The sequence below is a fragment of the Balaenoptera borealis genome (assembly GCF_965194805.1).
Source record: "Balaenoptera borealis genome assembly, chromosome: 15".
Classification (NCBI taxonomy): Eukaryota; Metazoa; Chordata; class Mammalia; order Artiodactyla; family Balaenopteridae; genus Balaenoptera; species Balaenoptera borealis.
In genome coordinates, this window is record NC_138871.1 from 711,270 (window position 1) to 736,512 (window position 25,243).

Below are 25,243 nucleotides of genomic sequence, written 5' to 3' on the forward strand. Positions count from 1 at the left end.
GGAACTTACTTTTCACCCTGCATTCGGCAGTGAAACTTACCACACTGGTGACAGCACGGAGCAAAGAGCATCTGAAAGTCATGTTCACAGTACTTCCTTCCTTCAAACTGAAACAGAAAGTACCGCCGGCTCGTAAATAGGAAACAATCCCGGGATGAATGGAATTTTTCTGCGGAGACTGGAGGAAAGAGGTTTCTGGACTAAAGTTCTGCCCAGAATCTGTAATCCTCCTGAGATCCGTAAAGGCGGACACACTTCGGTACCTTCCCGGCACCTAGTGTGGGCACAGGAAAGACCCGCTGAGGCCAGAACTGATCCTCCGCCCCCAGAGAAGGGTGAGCTCCTCCACACTGGCTCCACCCGGAGGGATCGGACGAGAGCCACAGACACCCCCCCGGAAAATGTGCACAGACGTACAAACCTCCCCCCACGTTGAAAATACGTACTTACGAACAGTAAATGTGCTAGCATATTTTTAAAAAATGTAAACATTTTTAAATGGGGCCAAAACCCGTTTTAAAAAATATTCTTTTCCTATAGGTGGAAAATGTATCCTTCATTTCTCTCCTTGAACTGTTTTCCTTTCATTTCCCCCCAAAAGTTTTATGCTACAACAACACTTTTTCCACTAAGGTCTTTAACTGATCATCCTACCATATTTCTCTGCAATTAAAATGTATTGTGAAACTTTAAAATTTGTTTTACTTTCCAAATCCATAAGGCCCTAAGGGTTAACATTCATTTTCTTCTGGATTAAGTTATCATTACAATGATTGTTGGTATACAAATGATGAAAACATAGGTATGTTACGAATGTTACATTTTATTCACTATTTAATTATTTACATGAGAAGCAAACCCTAATGAGATGAGCAGGGCCACTCTTTACCCTCACCATTATTTCATGCTTCCATGAATAAAGATGACTGACTCCTGGGAGACTCAGGGTTCAACATTAATTCTAGATTTATTTTCTATTTTGGGGGTTGCTTGTACCCTTTTCACGTAAATAAGTTGTGGGAATTATATAATGCATCCCTTTGAATCTCTGAGCTCCTTACAAGTTATTTGTCAAAATCACATATTGTTTAATTATCAAAATCCATGCTTAATGATGTTCCAGTTGTCAACTCAATCTCCTCAATTATGGAAATTAGCTGCAGATTTAGCTCATTCAATATATTGACCATATCCCCTACAGCTTAACTGGCATTCCGGGCAAAGCAGATTTATCGTGTGCCAGAAAAAGTCTTACTTCATTTTTAAACTCAAATGAATGAGCTCTGATACATTTAATGAGTCTATTTTTTAAAGTTACAAACAGAAGATATTAACTCAATACACTATTACTCAATATTCCGTCACAATGCATTGTAACGTGTAGCCCAAAGCAGAAGTTATTTATAAGTGAGATATGTTCCTTTACTGAGTGTATACTGTGTACATTCATAGAAATCTGATATTGAGCTTTTAGCAGTAATTTTTTAAAGAAACATAATATAAAAATGCAGAAATAACTGTAGTTAGAAATGATCAACTTTTTACCTGCCACCCCGTCTTGTTCAGTGGAGGAAGGAGACTCAAACTGTCTCAACTTGCCACTTAAGTTTACTAGTGAAAGGCTGGGTAATGGTAACAAGGCGTCGTAAAGCCTTCGGAAGCAGAGTGCCACTGCGCACGCGAGTGGCAGTTTTAATTTATCAGTTTTTAAAATCAGTATTTTCGATGGGAATAACTCGACCAAAGATCTGTCACAGACTTTTGAGACCCATTAAAATCAAGTGTAAGGAGAAAAATAAATGATCAGCAATGACTCTGCATTTAATGAACAGAGAAAGACACATATTGCTTAAAAAAACAAAGCAAAAGGAGGCCAGCAGTTGGCATATATGTTGTATTTGTTAGTAGAAGACTGAAAAGCTTAGGGCCGGTTGTGGCTGGAATAAGTCTTTAAAGCTGTGATTCAGGTGGGCAGGACACGGTGGGGCTTAAGGATGCTGCCGTGGACGCAGCCCGGCTGGACCGTGACCCGCTCGGAGCCCGGTGAGCGTCACGCCTGCTCTGCTCGGCTCCCACCGCGCCCGCCCTTCCGCAGCCTCTCTCCACGCCTCTCTCTGTCTTAAAACGATGAGTCCTTTTGAAATTAGGGGACGAGATTAGGGCAAAGTCCTAAAAGACAGTTGTCACGACGACTCCCCACATTCCCAAACCTGCCATCTATCCGCATACAGAACACCCAATACGGTTCCTCAGCTGGGCTGCATCCTTAGCAAGAGAATACATAAGGCCGGGAAAGGCGGGTAGCCCTGTGGGTTTAGGGACCCCCCAAAAATCTCTTCTGATGGGGGTCCTAGAGCAATTCGTCAGAGTAAGATTTCAGATCCCTTCCTTTCGTCAAGGGCGAGGACTAAGCGCTATCGTGAATACAAAAATATCATCAGGCAAATCGATTTTAGGATGAACAGGCCCTGAGACCAGAATCTGAGGGTCCAGAAATGGGCCCTTGAAGCCATCCCTATGGCAACCCCCCTGCATGCCCGGGGTGTGCTCCCCAAATGAAGACTTCTGCAAAGGGAGAGCTTCTTTTGCTAGAACGAGCTGCCTCTTTTCTAAGCATGTAGAAATGATCAGACATACTATGGCTCGATTTCTGAGCGCAGGAGAAAGGCCGGAGGCTGATCCAAAGTAAAACTCTAGGGTGTGAAATGAAGAAAAGTCAGAACGCATCAAGTTGGAAGAATCAAACTTCCATGAATACTGTCTTTCTAGGTACAACCGAGAACTGGTTTATCATAGAACAAGCCTGTAGAATAAGAAAAACTAATGCTCCAAATTCGCAGTGTTTAACAAAATGCCAAAGAAGCCTGGGACCCGCCAGGATGGGGAGGGGACCCTAGCCAAGAACAGCCCTGCTTTTAATGGTTCTAAGTTTGGTTTGGAGTTCCGTGAAGATTCTCTTTGGGGGAAAAGAAGAATCCTGCCGCTTTAAAGAAAGCTCAGAATTTGAAACTGTGCTGATGGTCTCACCTCCAGCCACATGCAGATGTGAGAAGTCTTCCCAGGTTTCCTGCCCACCAGCCTTGCCCCCAGGGTCCAGCTTCCTGAGGAATCACGATTCCTTCCATATTAGAGGAAACGAGGGAAGTAACCTCTTTGTAAAGTCTTCCCACTAAATCACTCACCACAAATGGGTCTTTCCTGTTATGCATCTGTGATGGGGGGGCGGGGGTCATACTGGGGGAATTCACACTAAGGAGAGAGAAAGGTGAGGTGTCCTGAGCCGAGCCGGGCAGGCTGCCTGGCCTTCCCCGCTCCATCCTGTCGGTAACTTTTCTGGAATCACGTCACTCTGGAACTGTTGGTTCCCCTTTATTTCACAAACCATTTCCTTTGGGGAAAAATTAAGATAATCCTTTTGGAGGAAATCCCTGATGTCACAAAATGAGATTTAGGAAGTGGTGTCATGGCCACACACAGTGTCAGGGCCTGGGGGCCAAATGGGTGTTTCCCCCTGGAAATGGCATTTAATCAACCGCCTGTGACTTGGCCGTTTTACAAACACTTCTCCACGTTATTGGAGAATGATGGGCAAAACTGACAGCCCATGAAGACAGGCTTCCCTCTCAAGATTTAACCACAACACCAAAGTAAGGATCACGAATTACACGCAGTGTTTTATTCTTACTTGATCACAGTCTTCTGATATGGATAAAGTTAAAAGATGGATAACTTTCGGGGACTTCCCTGGTGGCGCAGTGGCTAAGAATCCTCCTGCCAATGCAGGGGACACGGGTTCAAGCCCTGGTCCAGGAAGATCCCACATGCCGCGGAGCAACTAAGCCCGCGCGCCACGACTACTGAGCCTGCACCCTAGAGCCCGCGTACCACAAGTACTGAAGCCCATGCGCCTAGAGCCCGTGCTCCGCAACAAGAGAAGCCACCGCAATGAGAAGCCTGCGCACAGCAACGAAGAGCAGCCCCAGCTCGCTGCAACTAGAGAAAGCCCACGCACAGCAACGAAGACCCAACGCAGCCAAAAATAAATAAATAAATTTATATAAAAAAAAAAAAGATGGATAACTTTCATAATCATTAGTAATTAAAAATTAAAATGTAGAAGTAGAATCTTCAAAAAGAGAAAACTGAATTTCAGTGTGGGGAGCGGTTCTAGTTACTACATAGAAAGTGTGTCTTGGCTTCTGGTAAATGACGACGATGTTTTCGTTACAGCTATAGCTGAGTGATGAGCTGCCCAAGGATGCGTACAAGCACATCTCACTTTATTGCACTTCGCAGATAGCGTGTTTTCTACACACTGAAGGTTTGTGGCAACCCTGCTTCCCGCGAGCCTGTCGGCACCATTTTTCCAACAGCATTATTTTTCTTTTTTTAATTAATTAATTAATTAATTAATTAATTATTTTTGGCTGCGTTGGGTCTTTTGTTTCTGTGCGAGGGCTTTCTCTAGTTGCGGCAAGCAGGGGCCACTCTTCATTGTGTTGCGTGGGCCTCTCACTATCACGCCCCCCCAGCTGCGGAGCACAGGCTCCAGACGCACAGGCTCAGTAGTTGTGGCTCACGGGCCCAGCCGCTCCATGGCACGTGGGATCCTCCCAGACCAGGGCCCGAACCCATGTCCCCCGCATTGGCAGGCAGACTCTCAACCACTGCGCCACCAGGGAAGCCCCCAACAGCATTATTTTTAATTAAGGTGTGTATGTTGTTTTTTAGCCATTATGCTACTGTAACTTAATAGACTACATATAGTGTAAATATAACTTTTCTATGTTTTGGGAAACCAAAAAATTCGTGCGACTCGCTTTATTGCAATACTCGCTTTGTTGGGTGGTCTGCACCCAAACCCACACTATCCGAGGTCTGCCTGTACTTATCTCCCTGTGCCAATTTACACAAGAAGGTGTATGCTTTCTTTAGGGTCTTTCTTAAGTGAGTTCTTTCTAGAAATACTTTCTAAGTACATTTTATGGCACAGGAATCCACTCTGACTGCAGTCAGAGTCTTAGAGACGGACCACGAGGAGGTCTTGCTCTGTGCAGGGCTCTGCGTACACAGCCTGGGGAACGAGCCATTGAGAACCAACCTGCTGCCAGCACGGGGAAGTTCATTACCTACGGGAAGAGGTGTTAGTGCAGCGGGTCTCGGCCGAGGGTGGCTGTGCTCCCCAGGGGACAGCCGGCAATGCGTGTAGGTACTTCCGGTTGTCACAACTGGGTATGTAAGGGGAGAGACTAGGGACGTTTCTAACACTGTACGACACACGGGACGCCCCACAGCAAAGCGCCATCCAGCACAGAGGGCCAGCAGTGCGAGGACGGGGACCCTGCTTGGAGCGTGGCCGGGGCCGGCTAACCGACGGGCACTGCGCGTGCCGCCTGCTTCGCGCTCATCACCCGGTCCTGCTGCACGATGTGGCCGGCAGACGCACAGCACGGGAAAGAGAAGGCGACAGAGAGGGAACAGCGGGCCATGGAAATAAGAAAAATGTCTGGAAAACAGAGCCTGCCTTTCTTCTCTCTTGCTCCCCTGGAATCTCTCTCCTAAGCCCTTTGTCATAATTACTCACTTCAATAAAAAGATCTTAGGTTTGAAAAGAGTATGTCAGGGAAAGAACACCATATCGGATACTAGAGGACCAAACTAGGTTCTAATCCCATTTATGTCACTAATCTGCTGTCAGCAAGGGCATTTCAGCCTCTCTGGGCCTCAAGGAAGAAAAGGCTTTCCGGGGTGTGGAGACCAATGTCTGCTCGGGGGCAGGCCCCCTGGGGCCCCGTAAATATGCTCTGGGTCTGACCGCCCTGCCCCGGCTTAGGGGCCGGAGAGCCTCGTGAGACCTCAGCCCCCGCCCCACCCCCTCTCCTCCTGCTCCCCTCACCCTCCTCGGCACCCAGGGCAGCCCCACCCTCCGGCTGTGCGTCACTGGGTCCCCTCTTCCGCTCAGCCCCCCAAACTGTCCCCTGCCGTTCCCAGCCCGAAAGCCATCGCCCTTCACGGAAAGAGAGATTCTCGTTCCAATTGCACGGGTTTCTGTCGTAGGGAACGTGTGTTTCTGGGACACAGCAGGAGCTGGAAAAATGCGCTTGAGTGAATAACATGGTGTTCCCTGAGTTGTGTCCTGACACGCTGCGCCGCAGGCTGGCCGGGTGCTTCCCTCCCAGGGGCACTGTTTCTATGGGAAAATGCTGTCGAGCTGGCCAGCAACTGACTTACTAATGACCTTTAAAAACCACCGTTCCTTCCTCAGGAATGGCCTGTAAAACAGAAAAGTTTAAAATCTGCTTGGTAGAAGGAGAAGGAGAAATCAAACAGTGGCCATCTCTGGGTATCACATAACTCTACGTATACGTATTATCACATAGAGAGACACGTGCAAATGCGTAAGGAGGTGATCACACGCGCGCGTGCGCGCACGCACGCGCACACACACACACACACACTGTCATCCTCGCTCACAGCTCGGGGTCATCCCTAGACCAGCCCCCCCAAAGTAGACGTGAGAAGGGGGTTCCAGGACTGGTCAGAATGAACACACGCGAGCGCAGGCCATGTGGTGACACCACAGGATCAGGGAGAACAAGTGTTGGGGAAGAAGAGGAGACACAGAGAAGAGCTGGATACGGAGGGGGTGCCCCCTTCCCCCCCAAACAAGAGCCCCTTTAGGACACAGGTGCTGGGAGTCGTGGGGCCAGAGGAAGCGGGCTGTGCTGGGGCAGGGCGGGGGGCACCCGCAGGGCGGGCGGGCGAGCCCCCGGGACCCGCCAGCGTCACCGCCCAGGGCCACCCCCGCCCTCGCGCACCGCCTGTGGCTGCTGCCTGCCGGCACCCACCTCGTAGAAGAGGCCCTCGGGGAACTGCTGGAAGCATTGGGCACACACGAAGCACTGCTCGTGGTACAGCTCGCCGTTGCTGTTGACGATCTTCTCGGCGGGCGCGAAGCCGCCCCGGCAGCGCTCACAGCTGGCGTTGGCCAGGGCGTTGGCCATGTTGCTGCAACACACAAGGGACACAGGTCACGGACGCGGCCCTTCCCGGGAGCTCAGTCTGAGGCCACAGCAATCGTATCTTGTCCATAAAGCCCGTTTCCCGCTTGCAACCCAAGGTCTCAACCCCACCCAGCGTCCGGGGTGCAGACCCTCTGGTTCGCCTACATTCCTGCACCTCCTGCCAAATGCCCACGAGCGCACCCACACCACCTTCCAGGAGGCAGGGACGCAGGGGGCACCGAGAGCCGCCTCAAGGGCTGAGCCGACAGCCTGACAAGTGGCCTCATTAAGTCCCCCCCACGTGGGTCAGGACACGCTGAAGGCCCGGCCAGACGCAGGCCCCCTCGCACCCGCCGTGAGGGCCTGCGGAAAGCAGCTTCAGTAGCTCTACAACCCGCCAAACGCCTTAGCCCTATAATCCAATTGGGAAGACAAATGTTGAACACTAATATTACAAAACGTATCTTAAAAGCAGAGAATCTTCCACTCTGAAGATCATTTTACAGATGGTGAAGTGCAGGTTCAGGGACGAACGAGCCCAACCTTGCAAAGCTGTCCAGTTCACGGGAGACACAGGCCCAGAATCCAGGTCCCCCGCCCACGAGTCACAACCAGATGACGGTGTCACGTCAAATGCTCGAGAGGAACCGCTACAAGACCCCGTCTGGTGAGTCCGGGCCGGGGTCCCCCTGGACCCCAGCACACGTGGGTGTTTCCAGTAAAGGCCCACGTCCCACCCAACCCTGTGCAGCCTGGAGGAAAAGCATCCAATCAAGCCCGTGACCAGACCGCTGCTTACTCTGAATCTCACATAAAGGAACGGGCTCCAGGTGGGAAGGTCCCCAGGCAGAGCAGGCACTGGCCCAGCCAGCTTCGTGGTTTGCAAGTTTATTTTCAGATATCCAGACCCTGCTCAGAGCACACGCTCTGCTCTGTGGCCGGCCCCGGGGCAGCTTCTCTCCACCCAGACACCCAGTCAGCCCACCTGGGGAAGTCATCGCCGACGTCCTCCGAACCTTCCCAGCCCCCCAAGCGGCAGGTGGGCGGGGGTCCCTCCCGCAGGCAGACGGGCTGCCCCGTCCCGTCACAGCCTACATCTCAGCCTACATCTCGCTGCTTCCTTAGCAAGGTTGGCACGGCGCATGCTTCACCCCCGCCTACCCCAGCGGAAGACAACCCCGCCCTCTTCCCCCAAAGCTCTCACCCAGCAGTATCCTGCCCTGGGGTATTCACACTCCACCAGAAGTGCCATGTTCACAACCCCACCCCAAGCAAAACGCAATTCAAACACCACCAGAAAAGGAAGGAAGGGAGGCAGCCTCACTGCTTGTGGCAAACCTGACCTGAGTCTCATACCAAATTGAATTTTCTACTTTGTCACTGCAAAATTACTGTGGATCAGGGAGAAAAACCCATCAACTCCCTTCATCACCTGGCTTTGCCATAAGCCAGACGAACGGTGGTAGTTTTATCAAAGCTCTGGAAAGGCTTGTTGCCCCCCTTCTCCAAAGGGGGGGGGCCAGCATCCACAGGTGTCCCTCGACGAGGTGTCCTCAGCCCACAGCTGCCCCCATGGGCCTAGGACCATTTTGAGGATGAAATAAGAAAAAGTATATAAAACCACTTTGGAAACCAGAAGATGCTACTCAAATATGAAGCATTATTATTACTTTAAAACTTTCTCAAAAGAGTCACCAAATTCTCAATGATTTTAGTAGAACCCCAAGAGAGCTACAAAAGAAGAAATCCTGGAACATCCTGACTCATGATTTCCTAGATCAGTGACCCTCTCGGGGTGGAAATGTCCTCCCTTTTCCCACATCTCTGTGGGAGGCCACATTTTCTTTATAAACATCATGTGAAACAACAACATATTGCAGAAGGATGAATGCAGGTGAAACAGTTTTATCAAGACAGACATTAATGAGATTTGCAAAAATGTAATACAATGCCACTCTTCCCCCCAAGTTTTCTCATTTTGGAAACATTTTTCATAAAAACTTAATTAATATTAATATGTGTTAATATTATTAATGTGTGATGAGCTTATTGTTATTTTAAATGAACTAATAAATACTTAAAATTTTTCTCAGTTTTATTTTCTAATACAGTAAATGCTGATAAAACAAAAGCTATTTGGAGACCTCAATATTGTTTTAAGAATGTAAACGGGTCCCAAGATCAAAATGTTTATCATTGACCTATTTATACTCATTACACTATAGACCGTTTACATTCAAGTTCAAATACTCAAATAGTTAGAAAACAGATAGACACATTATACAAACAAGTTTTCCCCACACACAGGAAAAATAAAGTAGTTTTAGAGATTAAGTAATATGTATTTTTGAAGAAGTACTCATTTTAATAACAAGCAGGAAAAGAAAAGAAACAGAACATTAGAGGAAACTTCCAGGAAAACCACCAACCAATAGTCTCACCCACCTACTCAACTGTTTACATTATTTCCCTTCCTCTCTTGTCTCTGACCCTCTGGCACCGTGTATTTTTTTTTTAATGGGCTGTTTTTAGAGCAGTTTTAGGTTTACAGCAAAACTGAGTGGAAGGTACAGAGAGTTCCCATACACCCCCGGCCCGGCAGGCACAGTGTCCCCAATGGCCAGCATCCCCTGGACGGGAAACTGACACATTCTTTCCACAGCGACTGTCACAGTTAACACAGATGATAGAAGCTACTTATTAAAAGTCAGGGATGATAGAGCTGTCACTTGGTCAGTTATAATTAATAGGCTAATTTTTCAGAAAAGGATTTCCTTTTCCTTTTCCCTTCTGTCGGAAAACGTACACCTCGGGGAACAGAAAAGCCTTTGCAACTGTCCGGTCAGAAGTGCTTTGGCCGACCTGCTTCCACACATCAGCTGCACACAGAAAACCTGATGTCCTCGAGCTTTCCCTTGTTCAAGTGCCTCGTTTACCAAAGCGTGCGAAACAAAACCTCGAGCGTTAAAGTGCAGAAATGTAAACCCTAAAAGCGTCTTGACAGCTTACCAAGTGTTTTGGTTACAGTGTAATTATAATTGCCCAATTAGTCTTAAACAGAGCTCCTCAGGAGTTGTGAAGAGAAGCAACATCTGTTGCAAAAGCGCAGGGAACGGATGGGTGGAAACAGAGAATCGGGCCCGTTAAACGCTCCTTCTGGCTAATGATTCCCTGGAGGCCCCAGGCACTCCCAGCTCCCAACAGGGAGACCTCAGGGCTGCACGGGCAGCCACTGGAGGCAGCGCTGGACGCCCCCTCCACCCCGGGAGGCCCCACTGAAGGCGGGGAGATGTCAAAGCCCAAGGCAGGGGACTCGAGCCGCGGGAGAGGGCTGGGAGGGGCACTCACAATTTGATGTAGAAGTCACAAAACTCCTTGTAGACCCTGACGTCGCTGTGCCTGCGCTGTAGGCTGGACACGGCCCTCTCATCCTGGCCGCAGGGCGCCCGGTGTTCCCCGTTACAGGCCGCCGGGGGGACCTCCTCGCCCTCCGGGATGGCAGCGGGGCGCGGGCCCGGGAGCGCCATCGCGGAGCGGAACGGGGGACCGGAGGGACCCGGACGGAGGCACGACACCCAGGCGGCGTCCCGGTCACTCCCCTCCCCGCTCCCACACGTCAGCGGCTCCAGGGTCGCGCCGGCCCCTTCACATTAAGAGCTCCGGGCAAGGCAGTTGTGCCCGGGACGGCGTGGATTCGCCGAGGGTCTGGAAGCTCCAGGAACTTTCCCCGCGCACACGGGACCGGCTGTGCGGCGGCCCGGCCGCCCTCGGGAGGATGGAACAGCTGTGCGGGGGCTGCAGGCATGAACCCTGCTCTGTGACTCTGGCGAAGTGACAGCTCAGTCCCAGGCTGGGCAGGGGAAGAGCCGGCGTCCAGTTACAACTCCTTCCGTTTGGCCCCAGCTGAGCCTGTAACCAAGGCAGCCCGTCCTTCTGGGCCTTTGTCACGGATAAAAGATAAAGGACGCACTGCAGGCGCGCTGGGCTCCTTCCACGCCACTGTCGGCTCCAGCGCACCAGGGTCAGCCGCGAAGTGACGAGGACACGGTGCCCTGGGGCGGTGAAAGGGGCCCGGTCTCTGCAAACCGACCTCCCGGCAGCCCTGTGCCTCCCGCCAGGCCACGGCGAGCAGGTGGGAATCTAACAAATACAGCAGACTAGCGAACACAACAAAAAGGAAGCAGACTCACAGATGCAGAGAACAGAAGAGTGGTTTCCAGGGGGGAGAGGAAGGGGGGAGGGGAGGCAGGGGCGGGGGGCTAAGAGACACAGACTGCTACGTATAAAGCAAATAAGCTACAAGCCTATACTGCACAGCACAGGGAATACAGCCAGTATCTTCTAATAACTATAAATGGAGCATAACCTTTAAAAATGGTGACTCACTAGATTGTACACCTGTAACTTAAACAACATTGTACAACTATACTTCAAGTTTAAAACTTCAAGAAAATAATTTAAAAATCAAAAAAAAAATGTAAACCTACATGGTTATATAAGATGCTGAAATTATATTTAGTGGGTTTTAAAAAAAAATTTAGTGTTTTAATCAATCAAAAACAAAAGAAGAAAACCTAGGGAGCAGGTGAAAGGCACACTGACTGACAGAGAGCAGGTCACACGAGAGACAGAAGGGCCATGAAATCATCAGCAAACAGACAAAACGTGTCTGAGATGTCCACAGCATGATGGCCAGAACTGTAAATAGCGTTCCTAGGTGCTCACTGCCGTGTCCCCAGGAGGTACAGGTGGGGAAACCGGGGCACGAAGAGGCTGGATGACCAGGAAGTAGGTGGTGGAGCCGAGATTTAAAGCCAGGTGGTCTGATCCAGAGACGAGATGCTAACTCTCCGGGGGAGAACGGTTACACGTGGTCACTGGGGAGCAAAACGGGTTATCCAGGAGGGCTGGGTGGTGCATACAAAACGGGCTAGAGGCCGAAAAGGGGACACCCTCTCCCCACTCTGGACCCTAAGGATCTCAGGTTACAGGTCAGACTGGCCCCGGCCCAGAGCCTGCAGGGGATGGAGCAAGAGGCTCGCCATCTTCACACAGGAAAGAAACAGCCTCAGGGTTAAAACACTTTTGTTTACAGTGACCATGTGGAATAGAGAGGCAAGGAGACAGCTGGTGTGGAGAGACACACAGACACACACACACACACACAGACACACACACACTCAGACACACAGACACACATAGACACGCAGACACACACTGACACACACACACTCAGACACACACTGACACAGACACACTGACACACAGACACACATAGACACACAGACACACACTGACACACAGACACTCACAGATACACTGACACACACAGACACAAAGATGCGTGACAGGTACTTGTTGGTGAGTGAAAGGGGCTAATCATCCATCTACCTGGTCTGGAAAACCATGAAAATCAGCTGCTGTTGGCACATCTAAAAACGTAGCCAATTATCCCATTCCCTCCATAACGACTAGTCCCATCTCTACTAGACAGGAAAGCAGGACTGCGGAGAAGCTGATGGTTCCCGAACACACGACGCGATGAAGTCTCTCATCCAGCAAGGAACCAAAGATAATGTGAAGGACCTGCAATCACATTTTAAACTTTTTATTTTGACATAATTATAGTCACAGGAAGTTACAAAGATTGTACAGAGAAGACCTTTGTACCCTTCACACAGCTTCCCAATGACTACATCTTATGTACAATCAAAACCAGGACTCTGACGCCAGCGCGATGTGTGTACAGTTCTGTGTCACCTTGTCACACCTTGTAGATTCGTGTAACCGCCACCCCCATCCAGACCTGGAGCTTTTCCATCCCCACAAAGACCTCTCTCATGTCCCCTCTGATGGTCACACCCACCCTCCAGCAACACCCTAGTCTGCTTTCCATCCACGTAACTGTAATTTAGAGAATGTTTTTGCTGTGGACTGAATGTCTGTGTCCCCAGAATTCATACTGACAGCCTAATCCCAAGGCAACGGGATCTGGAGATGGCCCTGTGGGGTGTCACCAGGGTCGAATGAAGTCATGAGGGAGGGGCGTTAATCCCCCAGGATGGAGTCAGAGACACCCAGGCGAGAAGACAGCCAGAGACAGCCGCCCACCAGCCAGGACGTGGGCCCCCAGCAGACAGCATCCGCTGGAGTCTTGATCTTGAGTTTCCCAGGCCCCAGAACCTTGAGAAACAAACCCTTCCTTAAGCCATGCAGCTATGGCATTTTTGTTACAGCAGCCGAGCTGACTAAGACAGCTGCATAGAGGGAATCACGCAGCCTGTGACCATCTGAGACTGGCCTTTTCCACTCAGCAAATGCCCGTGAGACCCACCAAGTTGTCACATATGTGGATTGCCTGTTCTTTTCACTGCTGAGTAGTATTCTGTGGTGTGCACACACCACAGCTTGTTTAACCATCACCCACTGGAGGACACTTCAGTAGCTTCCGGTTTGGGGCTGTTGTGAATCCAGCTGTGGGTAAGTTTCTGGGTGAATATAAGGTTTAATTTCTCTGGGATAAATGTTCCAGGGCGAGATTACTGAGTTGTATGAGAGGGGTACGTTTAGTTTTTTAAGAAACCGCCAAGCTGTTTTCTAGAGTGGTTGTACCACTGTACATGCCCACCAGCAAAGCATGAGAGATTCAACTCCTCCACATCCTCGCCGGCATTTGGTGTTATCATTATTTATTTTAGCTGTTCTAATAGGTGTGTAGTCCCAATTTTATTATGTATATGTATTAAGTTCACATATACACAGATAAGTACAAAAAAGAAGTCAGAAATGTCACTCCACCAGATAATCATACTGACAGAAGGGAAAAAGAGTAATACATGTTATTTGGGAAAAAACTCAAACGCTACAGAGATGTATAGCATGAACAGTACGGTGTCTTACTATTTACTTTGTGTTTGTCCTACTAATCTCAACTGTGCCTTTGACGGACTAAAGCGCTCACTGAAGAATGACTTGATTCTGATCACCAAGGCCGAGAGCTGAGGTTGCGATCAGGGCAAATCCGGTCTGTTGTGTGTTTTGTTTCCCCGGCGCCCTGAATGCAGCCAGGCTCGCCAATCTCTCCACGGACGGAGCCGCCAGAGGCTGTGCCTGGACAGGAAACGCGTCCCGACCCTCCTCCCCACCAGCTACTAACTGTTCCACACCCTCCACGAGGTCCTTCTTCCCAGACTGTGCTGGAAACTTCGTACAGAGTCCCTCCGCTCTTGAAGCTCTGCTGTTTCGGGAACACTGTGCGAAGGCAGAGCAGGAGGAGACCCTCCTTTTTCCCGGTTTCCTCTCCCTCCAGCTGGAACCGCGCTGACGAGGGCGCACAGTCGCCCCAGAGACACCGACCTGCCACCGGAGTCCAAGCCCCAGGTGCCCTCTGCCCATCAGCACAAGGGCACCGCGGCAGATGCGGAGGGGTAGACGAGGCTCCGTCTGCTTATATCTGCCGCATCTCATTCTTTCCTCCTTTCATTTTTTTAATAACCGAGGTGTAGCCTAACTGGGAGCTGGGTCGAGGGGCAGGCTGAGGTTTGAAGGGAGGAGACGGAAGAGCCGTGGCTCTTCATCACACATCTCCCCCTGCCGGCCTCGTCCCAGGAGCTGGTTCTCGCAGAGAAGCTCTCAGGGCAGAGGGGTCCCTGTGCCTTCCACGCGCCCCTCATGCTCAAACAACACAGGAGCAAGAGGCGAGGCTGCAGGGCTGCCGGCTGATGGGGAGGAGTGGACGGATGGTCGCCTCGGCCCCAAGGGCGTCCCGGGGGGGCGGGTGGACGCCCGGCCTCGGCAGCCTTTCTGTTGGGGTCTCAGCTTCTTAAAAAGTAACTGCTCGAGTAATTTCCTTACATCACACGTGTCACATCTGAACACACGGAACTTCTGCTACGCGCTCACGATTCTACAGACCTAACCGGTACGTAAGAGGCGCCCGCTCAGCACACAGGCGCGTCCACGTGTGGCAGGAGCTGCCCGGGGACGCACGTGTTCCCTCCACCGTTCATGCAGGTGACGAGCGCGTCTCTCCCCGGGCCCTGGAGCCGAGGGCAGACCCGTGACTACGCGGCATCCACTGGTCAGGGCACCACATGCCCAACGGGTTGCACAGGACCGTCGGCTGGTCCCACACGTCCCCATCCAGCCATGCGGAGTGGAGCTCAAAGACACGTGTAATTTCTCCAAGAGGGCAGGGGGTAATCTGAGGCCAAGTTAACACCATTGCTCAATTTTCATAGCCAGGCATTTTGTTACTTTTAACCCGTTTCTGGCACTTAATAATGTCACTCTTAGAAATGCAAACAACCCTTTTAGACCGTGATTGTAACCATGAGAAAAACATTTACCTGAACCCCCTTGACTGAAATCACTGCGGCCCATGCTGCGCAGGAAAGCAGCCCTTGAAGCAGGTGCGAAGCTGTTGTATAAAACACCCCAAAGCCGTTTTTTTCTGAACAGTGGGCCTGCAAGGTGGTTTCCTGGGTCCTGGGCTCCCAAAGGTTCTTCCCGAGAGTTTCCATCACCGGCTCAGGCCTCCTCCTCACCAAGGCTGACCTGGATCTCTGGGGGATCCCCCAGGACAGGCCTGGACCCCAGACGTCCATCCAGAGTGGAGAGGCTTGTTGTATGCTGGGCAGTGGCTCAGTCCTTTAGGGCCACTGTAACCAAACACCACCGACCACGTGGCTTCTACACAACAGAAATTCATGTCTCACGGTCCTGGTGGCTGGAAGCCCGAGACCAAGGCACCAGCGCGGCCGTGTGCGGTGAGGACTCTCCCGTTCCCCTGGGTCCTGGCCGGCACCTCCTCGCGGAGCCCACACACAGCGCAGGGGCAGGGGCTCTGTGCGTCCGTTCACAAGACCTTCACCCCGCCCCCCGACCTCATCACCTCTTAACACCACATCGCGGGTTAGGACTTCTGTACATGAATTGAGTGGGTGCGCAAACACTCAGACCAGAGCAGGCAGGACCTGGGACCCTGGCTGAGTGTGCTTGACTGCGTGTTAGATGCCAAACCACACGCAGCACGTCTGCTGTTGAGCTGACCACTCCCGTGTCCTGCACAGAAGGCTTCAAGTCCATCGACCCAGCTAACGCCATGATTTCAGCCAGAACAAATTCCGCCCCTGAGGAAACACCCTGCCCAAGACAAATAACCTGCTCAGAGGCGACAGGCCAAGAAAGGGCAGCTATTTCCACCAGCTCAAACACTGAGTGTAAGCCTGAGCGTGGTTGGCAAAGTCAAAAACGCAACTTTTTAATAACTGGTACCTTTTAAATTCAAATTCCCTCAAATAGCAACAACTGAATTACATGCATCACTACCAAATATTTCTTCTACGTTTTTAAAAAAATTTTTATTGGAGTATCGCTGATTTACAACGTTGTGTTAGTTTCAGGGGTACAGCAAAGTGAATCAGTTATACATATACATAGATACACTGTTTTTTAGATTCTTTTCCCATGTAGGTCATTACCAAGTACTGAGTAGAGTTTCCTGTGCTCTACAGTAGGTCCTCATCTACGTGGCTGAACATGTTGACCGACTGCCTGTAAAAAGAGGGCCCTGACACAGGAAACGTGCTGTTAATGCTGCCCCTGTCACACAGGCAGAGTCGCTGTGTGGATGTGACCCCAGCGCCTGGGAGGAGCTTCTCCAACCTCTATCCACAGGAACCCGGGGCGTGCAGAGTGTGGGGATGGCAAACCAGCTATTTTCACTGTTTCTCTATTTCACTCAAATGGAAAACCTACTCTGATTTTCCTCTCCTATTAAAACAAAACAATCGTGACATGCAGTAAAGATAGCGGTGCTGGAAAGGTCCTTCTCACACCCGCATCCTGCACAAATGCCCCATTCCCTCCAACAGACAGGAGAGACAGGGCACTGCTGCTACCAGGACGTCTGCCCTGTCCGTTAAACTGTTCCCAGCTCCTGGCTGCAGAGAAGGAAATCATCCACCACGAGGGGCCAGAGAGAAGAGACTCGGCTGCACGCCTCCTCCAACCCAGTGGAAATGAGGGAGCTGCACACCTGTCACCTGCTGTGCAGGCCCAGCCCGGGCAGCAGGGGGACGGGGAAGCGTGGAAGGCGACTTCACACACGGAGGTCTGGGGAAGTCACTCTGGCTTATACACAAGTTAACTCAAACTTCATGCCCGTGTGTGGCCTATCAAGCATACGCCGTACGTCTGCTTTCATTATTAAAGAAAAGTGCGCAGTGACCAGAAGTAAAGAACGTCCTTGTTAATATAAAGATGAAATGCCCCCCTTCCCGGGACGCCAGCGCTGGCCCTCCCTGGATGATAAGCCTCCCTCCCCAGGTGCCAAGGCCACGCTGACTCACTGCGTACGTGCTGGTCTGTTGTTTTTAAACCTTGAAGGAATGCATCCCTGGCTTGTTTAATGTTCTTTGTTCTGATGAAATATAAAACTGTGCTGGGGCTTCCCTGGTGGCGCAGTGGTTGAGAATCTGCCTGCCAAGGCAGGGGACATGGGTTCGAGCCCTGGTCTGGGAGGATCCCACATGCCGCGGAGCAACTAGGCCCGTGAGCCACAATTGCTGAGCCTGCGCGTCTGGAGCCTGTGCTCCGCGACAGGAGAGGCCGCGATGAAGAGTGGCCCCCGCTTGCCGCAACTGGAGAAAGCCCTCGCACAGAAACGAAGACCCAACACAGACAAAAATAAATAAATAAAATTTAAAAAAAAAAAACTGTGCTGAAAACCCTGCTTCTCCAGAGCAGTTCCTCAGAGTTACCTGAGAGGCTGTCTTCCGGGCTAGAGTCCTCCCAGTCTGGCTCAGAAAAACGCCCCAAACTCCTTTCTATTCCTGTTCTAGATTGTTTACTGATTACTTCCATCAACAGGAGCAAAAGGCAAAATCTTTAATAGCAGAAAACTGGCGAATGACGTGTGCAGCGGGCAGCCCCGCGTGCAGGGACATGGGGCACCGGGACAGCAGGGCCCGACTGCACAGCTTTGTGGGGTGAGCTAGACTCCCCGACCCCGTCGGCCCACACACGGTGCAGCTTGTTACAGAAAGTGTACAAAAGGCAGAGAAGACTCACCACATTCCTGCCACACACAGAGGTCTGGGGAAGTCTTTCTATCTTTATATGTATCTTTATATGAAAAAGGACTTGACTTCTGTCAGTGTGCACTTTTCTTTACTAATTAAAGCAGGTGTACGGCGTATGCCTGATAGGCCACAAACAGGCGTAAAATCTGAGTTAACTCGTGTATAAGCCAGAGGGACGTCCCCAGACCTCCGTGTGTGGAGACAGCCTGATAACACCCAATCCCTTTTCTTGTCAAAATGCACACACACTCGAGAGGGCTGTTGCCACGTGGACAATCGCCTTTACTGGTGACGAACAAATGTTCCCAGCACTGAGGACACCACCCAAGCGGACAGGGACACTCCAGGCCCTTTTCTCCCGAGCTTTCCCAGAGCTTCCGGCCCTCTGAGGCCCGCCAGGCGCTCAGATCCTCCTGTGAAGCTCCTCTGACATTCCGCCTGTGCTGACCTGCGGGCCCGGGAGCCGTGGGATCTGGGAAGGTCTAACCCTGCTCCACCCTGGAGAGGGACCGGCGCCGCACGGAGACACTCCGCCACCGACCCCGTCACGCTCCCCCAACAGCTCTCCCAACAGCTGGACCAGCCCCGTGTGCAGTCGCAGGGGACAGGATGGGCCAGCTGGTGGGCAGACTGCCGCCCTCCCCAGGGACTGGATGACTCCATCTAAGGGTCTCACTCACGACCTCAGCCTGGTTTCATCCCCTCAGTAAAGAAACTGCCCCCACCCCCCGAACTGTCATCACGGCTGGAATCTGGAACTGGGCTCCCAGGTTCCCTCCCACTGGGTCCCCACGGTCACTCAAACAAGCAGGGTTCGGTCAGCTTGAAGAACATGCTCAGAATTCCTCCTACAGGCTGGGCCGTTTTCTCTGCGTGTTTAGCCGTCTCCGTGGGAAAACGCCCCTGGAGCAGCCCTCCACTCTCGGGTCACTTCTCCCTGGCACTCATACTGTGATCCACAAACACACCGTCTCACCCTGAAACATCCTTTTTACGGGATCTATTGTGTCCTGACCAAAACAGACAAACTTGAGAGGGTCTCGTATTTCAAATACAAAAGGGCAGCATTTTTAGCAAGAGTGTGGACTTCAGAGAAAGTCCGGTTTACAAGGAAATCCCTGCAGTGTGTCCACGGGCCCTTCCACGGCCATGGGGGCCACCGGCGCCACTTGCTTTCTGGCTCTCCGTTAGGTCCTTATTTTAGTTCTGACTCAGCCGGGACGGCTCCCTGAAAGCTGACCTTCAGCAGGCCTTCGGGGGAGGAAGCCAGCCCAGTTATCTTGTGACCGTGATGGAGCTAATTGTGAGGTCGGCCCTCCTCAAGGAAAAAAAACCCTGAGAATTTCAGGACAAAGGACAGAAAGAAACATTTCATTCAAGTGAAAACAACCCTTTCAAATTTTAATCTACATGTCTCACTGCTTTTCTTTTAAATAAAGAACATGTTTTCATGTATGTTTTAGCACATTAAGCAACATTTGAAAAATATCGGACAAGATAAAGTGGGGGAACTGCAAAATCCGTGTTTTTTTTGATAACTTTAAAAAGCTTTCTTTTCTTTCATTCACTTCAAATTTCACGAGGTGTGCACAGCAAGGCCGGAGCCTTAGATGTTTCAGCTGCCAAGCCTTAGATGCCCCCACGGGACCGTCGGGGGGCCCGAACAGTGGTGTCCGGCACCGGCCGGCGTCTCTCCGTGGGCCCACGTGTGTCCCGCGTTTCCCCCTCTTCTGGTCCACCCGGCACCCCTCCCCGCACCGGGTGATCTGGGTTTCTGAAGGCCGTTCCGCAGGCTGAGGGAGAAAGCTCTCGGCCAGTCCCCTGGCTTTTCTCAGGGGGAGGGGGTCTGCGTGTCTGGAGGAGCGGTGGTCACGCCCGACCCGACCCGACCTCAGGCAGGCCCGCTGGCTCAACAGCATCACTCGGGTCTCTGCTCCGACCCGGTCCGGGCGCTGGGCCAGGCGGACATCCCACCAGCCGGCTCCCGGCTCCCTCTGCGGGCTCAGATCCTGCCCCTCCTTCCCGGCCCTGGGCCCCCAGCCCTGCGCCCAGTGGGATCGCTGCTGCAGCCCCTCTTCCCAAGCCCGTTAGAGTTAGGAACTTCATCGTTGCAGCGAACCTTCCTCCTTCTAATCTCTGTGTGGGTTTCCCCTCCTGATTGGACCCAGATCGAGGCACAAGGCCATGCTCAGACCCCAGGGCCCGGATCCAGTAACAGGCACGGGGCTCACTCAGCAGCTGGAAACATCCACACCTACACGTGAAACTGGGCAGGGTGGCGGGTCACGTGATGAAATCGCTGGGAGTCCAGGTCAGCTCCCACTCGCGCCCCGAGGAGCGGTCCCTCTGCCCCTCCCGTGCCGTCCTCTCCCATCCCGCGCCGTGTCTGTCCTGCCCCCCTCCCTCCCGCCTCAGCCACAAACCTCCCAGGAAGGTGTGGAAGGAAAGGTCTGTGCAGGGGAAGCTCCAGAGCTCAGGGCAGCGCCTGTGCTGCGTCTTTCACATTTAATTACTTACATGATATAAAAGCAACTTTAAGCCTTCCTGACTGCGGGGCTCCAGTTCTCTCGTAAATGGAGCTGATGGGGGGTGGGAGGGTTTCCATGCAGGAGGCCACGTGCACCTGCCCCATCCTGGGTCCACACCAAGCACGGCAAAGCACAAACCAGAACAATCTCTCGTCATGGCATAAAGGAAAGCAAATTTGCCATCAGAACTAGCCTGGCCCAGGTCACATGACTAAGCTGGGAAAAGAGAAAGAACAAAATAATCGAGTTTTCAAAGAGCTCAGTCTACTAAGTCTACTAAGAAAAGACCACCAAAAGACGGATGCTGAGAATAGTGCAAACAAACGAAGAGAACCACGTGGACGGAGTAAGAGTAAGAGCGGCTGGCCCTCCAGCGATGAGTCTGCGAGGCTGCACCACACGTGGACTTAGTTCTATCAAGAGCGCTCCACGGATGGGAATGCTCTAAACCACGGAGACAAATGACCAGGATTATTTCACGGGACCGTTTTCTCCTTTCAGATTCAGAAGAGAATTCTGTATTCAAAGGATAAATTTTAAAAACCCACCAAATCGGGGCTTCCCTGGTGGCGCAGTGGTTGAGAATCTGCCTGCCAATGCAGGGGACACGGGTTCGAGCCCTGGTCTGGGAAGATCCCACATGCCGGGGAGCAGCTGGGCCCGTGAGCCACAACTACTGAGCCTGCACATCTGGAGCCTGTGCTCCGCAACAAGAGAGGCCGCGACAGTGAGAGGCCCACGCACCGCGATGAAGAGTGTACCCCGCTTGCCGCAACTAGAGAAAGCCCTCACACAGAAACGGAGACCCAACACAGCCAAAAATAAATAAATAAATTAATTAATTAAAATAAAAATTTCTGGGGTGAACTTTAAAAAAAAAAACAAAACCCACCAAATCAATTACTAAGGGTAAGACGCTGGCAAAAGCGACAGGACAGAAAAACAAGAACAGCTCTCAAGGACAAAATCCACACCTTACGTTGCCGTCATGGTAAAAGCACTGAGTCAGACGGATGGCTGAGCAGCTTCAGCACGGAGTGGGGCGGGGACGGGGCATCACCTGGGCGGTCACCACCTGGTCACAGGCCGGAAGACAACGGCAGGAAGGCTCAGGGGGCGACGTCCGCGTTTCCTCATCCAGAAGGCAGTCTGTACGCTCGCTGTGCAGGCGTAGATGGTGCCGAGGTGAACTGCTTACTCACGGAGTCCTGCACGAGCCAGGCTACCTTCCCTCCCCCGTCTGACGTTCCCCATGGACTTGGATGCCTGAGCACCGGTCCTGAGCCCCGAGGCTGCATCCGGGCTCACGCACCTACCTGGGCTCATGCACCTACCTGGGCTCATGCACCTGGGCCCATGCACAGCTCTGGAAGCTCCTCCTCAGCCTGACTCGGTTTCTCTGGACCGCCCGCGTTCCCTGGACGTCCTCACAGCTGAGGAGGAGGCCAGAGGCTTTGCTGCAGCCTGACCACCCTTCCCTTCATCTTGCGCCCTGAGGTCGGACCCCGCCCGTCCAGGAGCAGACTGTCCAGAACCATGGACCCTGAGCCCCTGGGGCTCCCTCCTGGTCCCGCAGGCCCAAGACCCTGGCTCCAGCACCTCACCGCCGACGAGGCGTCTTTAAGGACAGAAGCAGCTTAGGCGGCAGCACCGAGCTCCAGCCAGGACGCTTCGGTCCAGCTCCGGGACCTCGGCCAGGGTGCCTGCCGGGGGGTCTCCCAGCCTCCCGCCCCCCACCCCTGAGCCCAGCTCTTCCATCTGCCCATTTCTGTCAATTCTGTGAGCAACCTGAACTCTTTCCAATAAAATTCTTTCCTGCCTCAGCCAGCCAGAGCCTGCTACTGTCACTGCCCCCCACCAGAACCAAGACTGATGAGGTGACGTGGGCCAGTGACGGGGGGTCAAACTCTGGGCTGCGAGGGCTCGGCGTGAAGAGACCAAAGTCACAGCGTTTCTGGGACCGTCTATCACCGAGGGCAGGGGGAAAGGTCAAAGAGGCTTGGGGAGGAGGGCCCTTGAGGGGCCGGGCAAGACCCACGGGGGCGGGGGGCAGGGGGTGACCCCCAGGGATGCGGGAAGCAGTTACACCGACGCAAGGGAGGAACCGCGCACCGGCTGCATAACATCCCTGCAAACCTGAATGTGTCCCCACGTGAAGTTCGTCTGCACAAATACGAGGGGGACAGAGAGAGAAATCTTACACCATTGAGCTTCGGTGGTTTCAGGAAAGCAGGTGAGGTGAAGAAAACCAATGATGGGGGAGGTTTCAAATAGTTACAATAACGAGGGTGATAGAAAAATCAATAGCAGAAGACTGCCCAGCGGTAACCAGGAAGAAGGCGAGGCTGTAAGGACAGAAATCTGTCTTATATCACTTGTTCGCCCAGCAATCAGAGTCTAGGAGTCACGTGAATCGGGAATCGGTCCAGGGAATAACTGGCCCGGGAAGGTGGCCATGAGGTGTGTAGGGCACTAAATGGCCCGAGGAGGCTGGCAGACTGGCCAGGGCAGAGGGTGTTGGGGCCAGAGGTCTGGACGGCCTCGCGGATCGAGGCTGCTGTCACAGCGGGGAAGCCACTCGACGGGGTGGCCCTGCATCAGGACGTGTGATGGGCCCCGCAGGGCCGTGCTGCTGTCAGGGGGACACGAGGAACCACGAAGCCGACAGCAAGGTACCAGGACCTTCATTTATTCCTGCAACTCAGCGACCCTGTACTGAGTGTCTATTAGCAAGAAGCCACCGTGATGGAAAACCTGGTCCCCGCACCTCTGTGCCCTCAGACGGCTCGCACTTCAGCAGAGCCGGGACGCCCGCCCGCCTGGCGGGGATGGTGACAGGGGCTCCTGGGCGCATGAGGGCATGCGGGTGGGGCGGCCGCGAGCCCCAGCACCCCCGCACCAACCGGACGAAGGAGGGGTCAACCACGGACGTGGGAGAACAGCCGCGACTTTGCGGCGTCCTGTCTGCAGACGTCCGCTTCTTTCCTGGGTCTCCTTTGCTTTCATTCAGCAAGTGTTTACCTACGCCCGGCTGTGAAGTAATAAATGGAGCTAGAAGTCGGGGACGAGAGGAGCAGGACGGAAGGAAATGATGCGCCCGGGAGGCCGAGGCACCGTGACGACGACAAAGGCAGAGCCACAGACTCCGGACCAAGACGAGCCCAGGCTGACTTGACAGCACAGCCGGTGGGCACGTGGGTCTCATCTCCCTGCACTGCACCCACTGCCTCTCCTCCGGGACCCCCTGCGGCAGCCCTGGGGCGGCCACCTCCAGGCGCCCCCAAAGACTCCCTGCAGAGCTTTCTGACGAGGCCCTGACTCCTGTGTCCAGTTTCGCAGGAATCCTGCTCTGTCAGCCTGGCCAGAATCCCCTACCTGCAGATCAGATGGCCCTCTGCACCTGACCGGTTCCTCGGCCTCCACCCCACCCCCAGGCGACGTCTGATGTCCTGGCCTGTCTTCAGCAGGAATCCTGGGAGGTCGGTTTAGCCAGATTCCCTCCACCCGGCTGTTCCCTCTCAGTAACTTTCCAACCGCTGACCCCCGGCCTGCTCCTTCGCTGTGAATCCCCCGTTTTCCTTGGTGGATTCGGAGTTGAGCCCCGTCTCTCTGCCCCACTGCAGGGGTCCCTACATCCATCCTGGTGGTCCTTCCTGTTCTCTACCAGGCGTCAGGAGTATTTCGTCTTTGACAGTATTCGCACCTGTGTGTAACGGCTCCCTCCCCGGTGTGGGCTGGACTCGCTGAAGGGCTCCTGATGAAGACAATTCAGTAGAGGTGGTCGGCACTCATTTCTGGAATTAGGCTACAAAACGCTCTGGGGCCACTCCAGCCCATTCCAGCCTCGAGAAGAGGCAGCCCTGACTCAGAGACCCTCAGCCAGAGGCGCTGGCCTGAGCTGAACCCGGATTCCTGACCCACAGCAACCGGGAGATAACCAACGATGGTGATTACAGGCCTGCCGTCAGCAAATCCGTGCCCACAGGTCAGATCTGGCTCCCCGGCTGCTTTTATTAAGTTTAGCAACACATTCACTCATACGTTCCACGGCCCGTGTTCACACTACAACCGCAGGCCTAGCAGTTGTGACACTGACAGAAGGCCTACAAAAGCCTGAAACATTTATTATCTGGCCCTTTACAGCAAGTCTGCCAACTCCCACTGCCGCTAAGTGCTGGGTAATCTGTTTCTCACAATAGAGGATTAACGCACTTGCTCCTGCAGTGCTATGGGCCTCCCTCCAGCGATGCAGGGTCTTTAAGTATCTCGCTGTTGTCTGTTGTCCACACACAAGAACTTCTATGTTAGCAGATAATGAGTGTTTCAACCAGCCTCACATCCCTGGCACGTGGCAGGACCTTAGCAAATGCAGACTGAACCACAAACGCCTAATGCAGAAAACCCATAACCTGACAATATATCCTTTAAATAAAGCACGACATTAAATCAAGGAGAGCCAAAACTGCCATTTGTGTTGAATAGCTGATATTTCCGGTTGAATCCATTTTTAAAGGCATTTGTTGACTGCCACACAAAGAATGATTCCATATCCAGGAAAATTTTTGATCTTTTAAATTGGCTATACTTTTATAGAACCTCGTTGTTTAAAATACCCATAACATCAGTT

At 52.5% G+C, this 25,243-nt stretch overlaps 1 protein-coding gene across 12 annotated transcripts in view; it reads right to left on the reverse strand.

The window, feature by feature from the left end:
• LIMS1 (LIM zinc finger domain containing 1) overlaps positions 1-25,243 on the reverse strand; it is a 105,323-nt gene that overhangs the window by 10,787 nt on the left and 69,293 nt on the right. For 5 of the 12 annotated variants that reach the window (XM_082357354.1, XM_082357351.1, XM_082357353.1 and 2 more), the window contains exons 2-3: positions 6,849-7,008; positions 41-107 (exon numbers count right to left, since the gene is read on the reverse strand). In XM_082357354.1, the coding sequence (XP_082213480.1) occupies positions 41-107; positions 6,849-7,008 (227 nt within the window). Of the gene's footprint in view, positions 1-40; positions 179-6,848; positions 7,009-7,989; positions 8,120-10,352; positions 10,668-25,243 lie in introns of those variants that run through there. The other 7 variants (XM_082357348.1, XM_082357344.1, XM_082357349.1 and 4 more) reach the window with 4 other exon arrangements.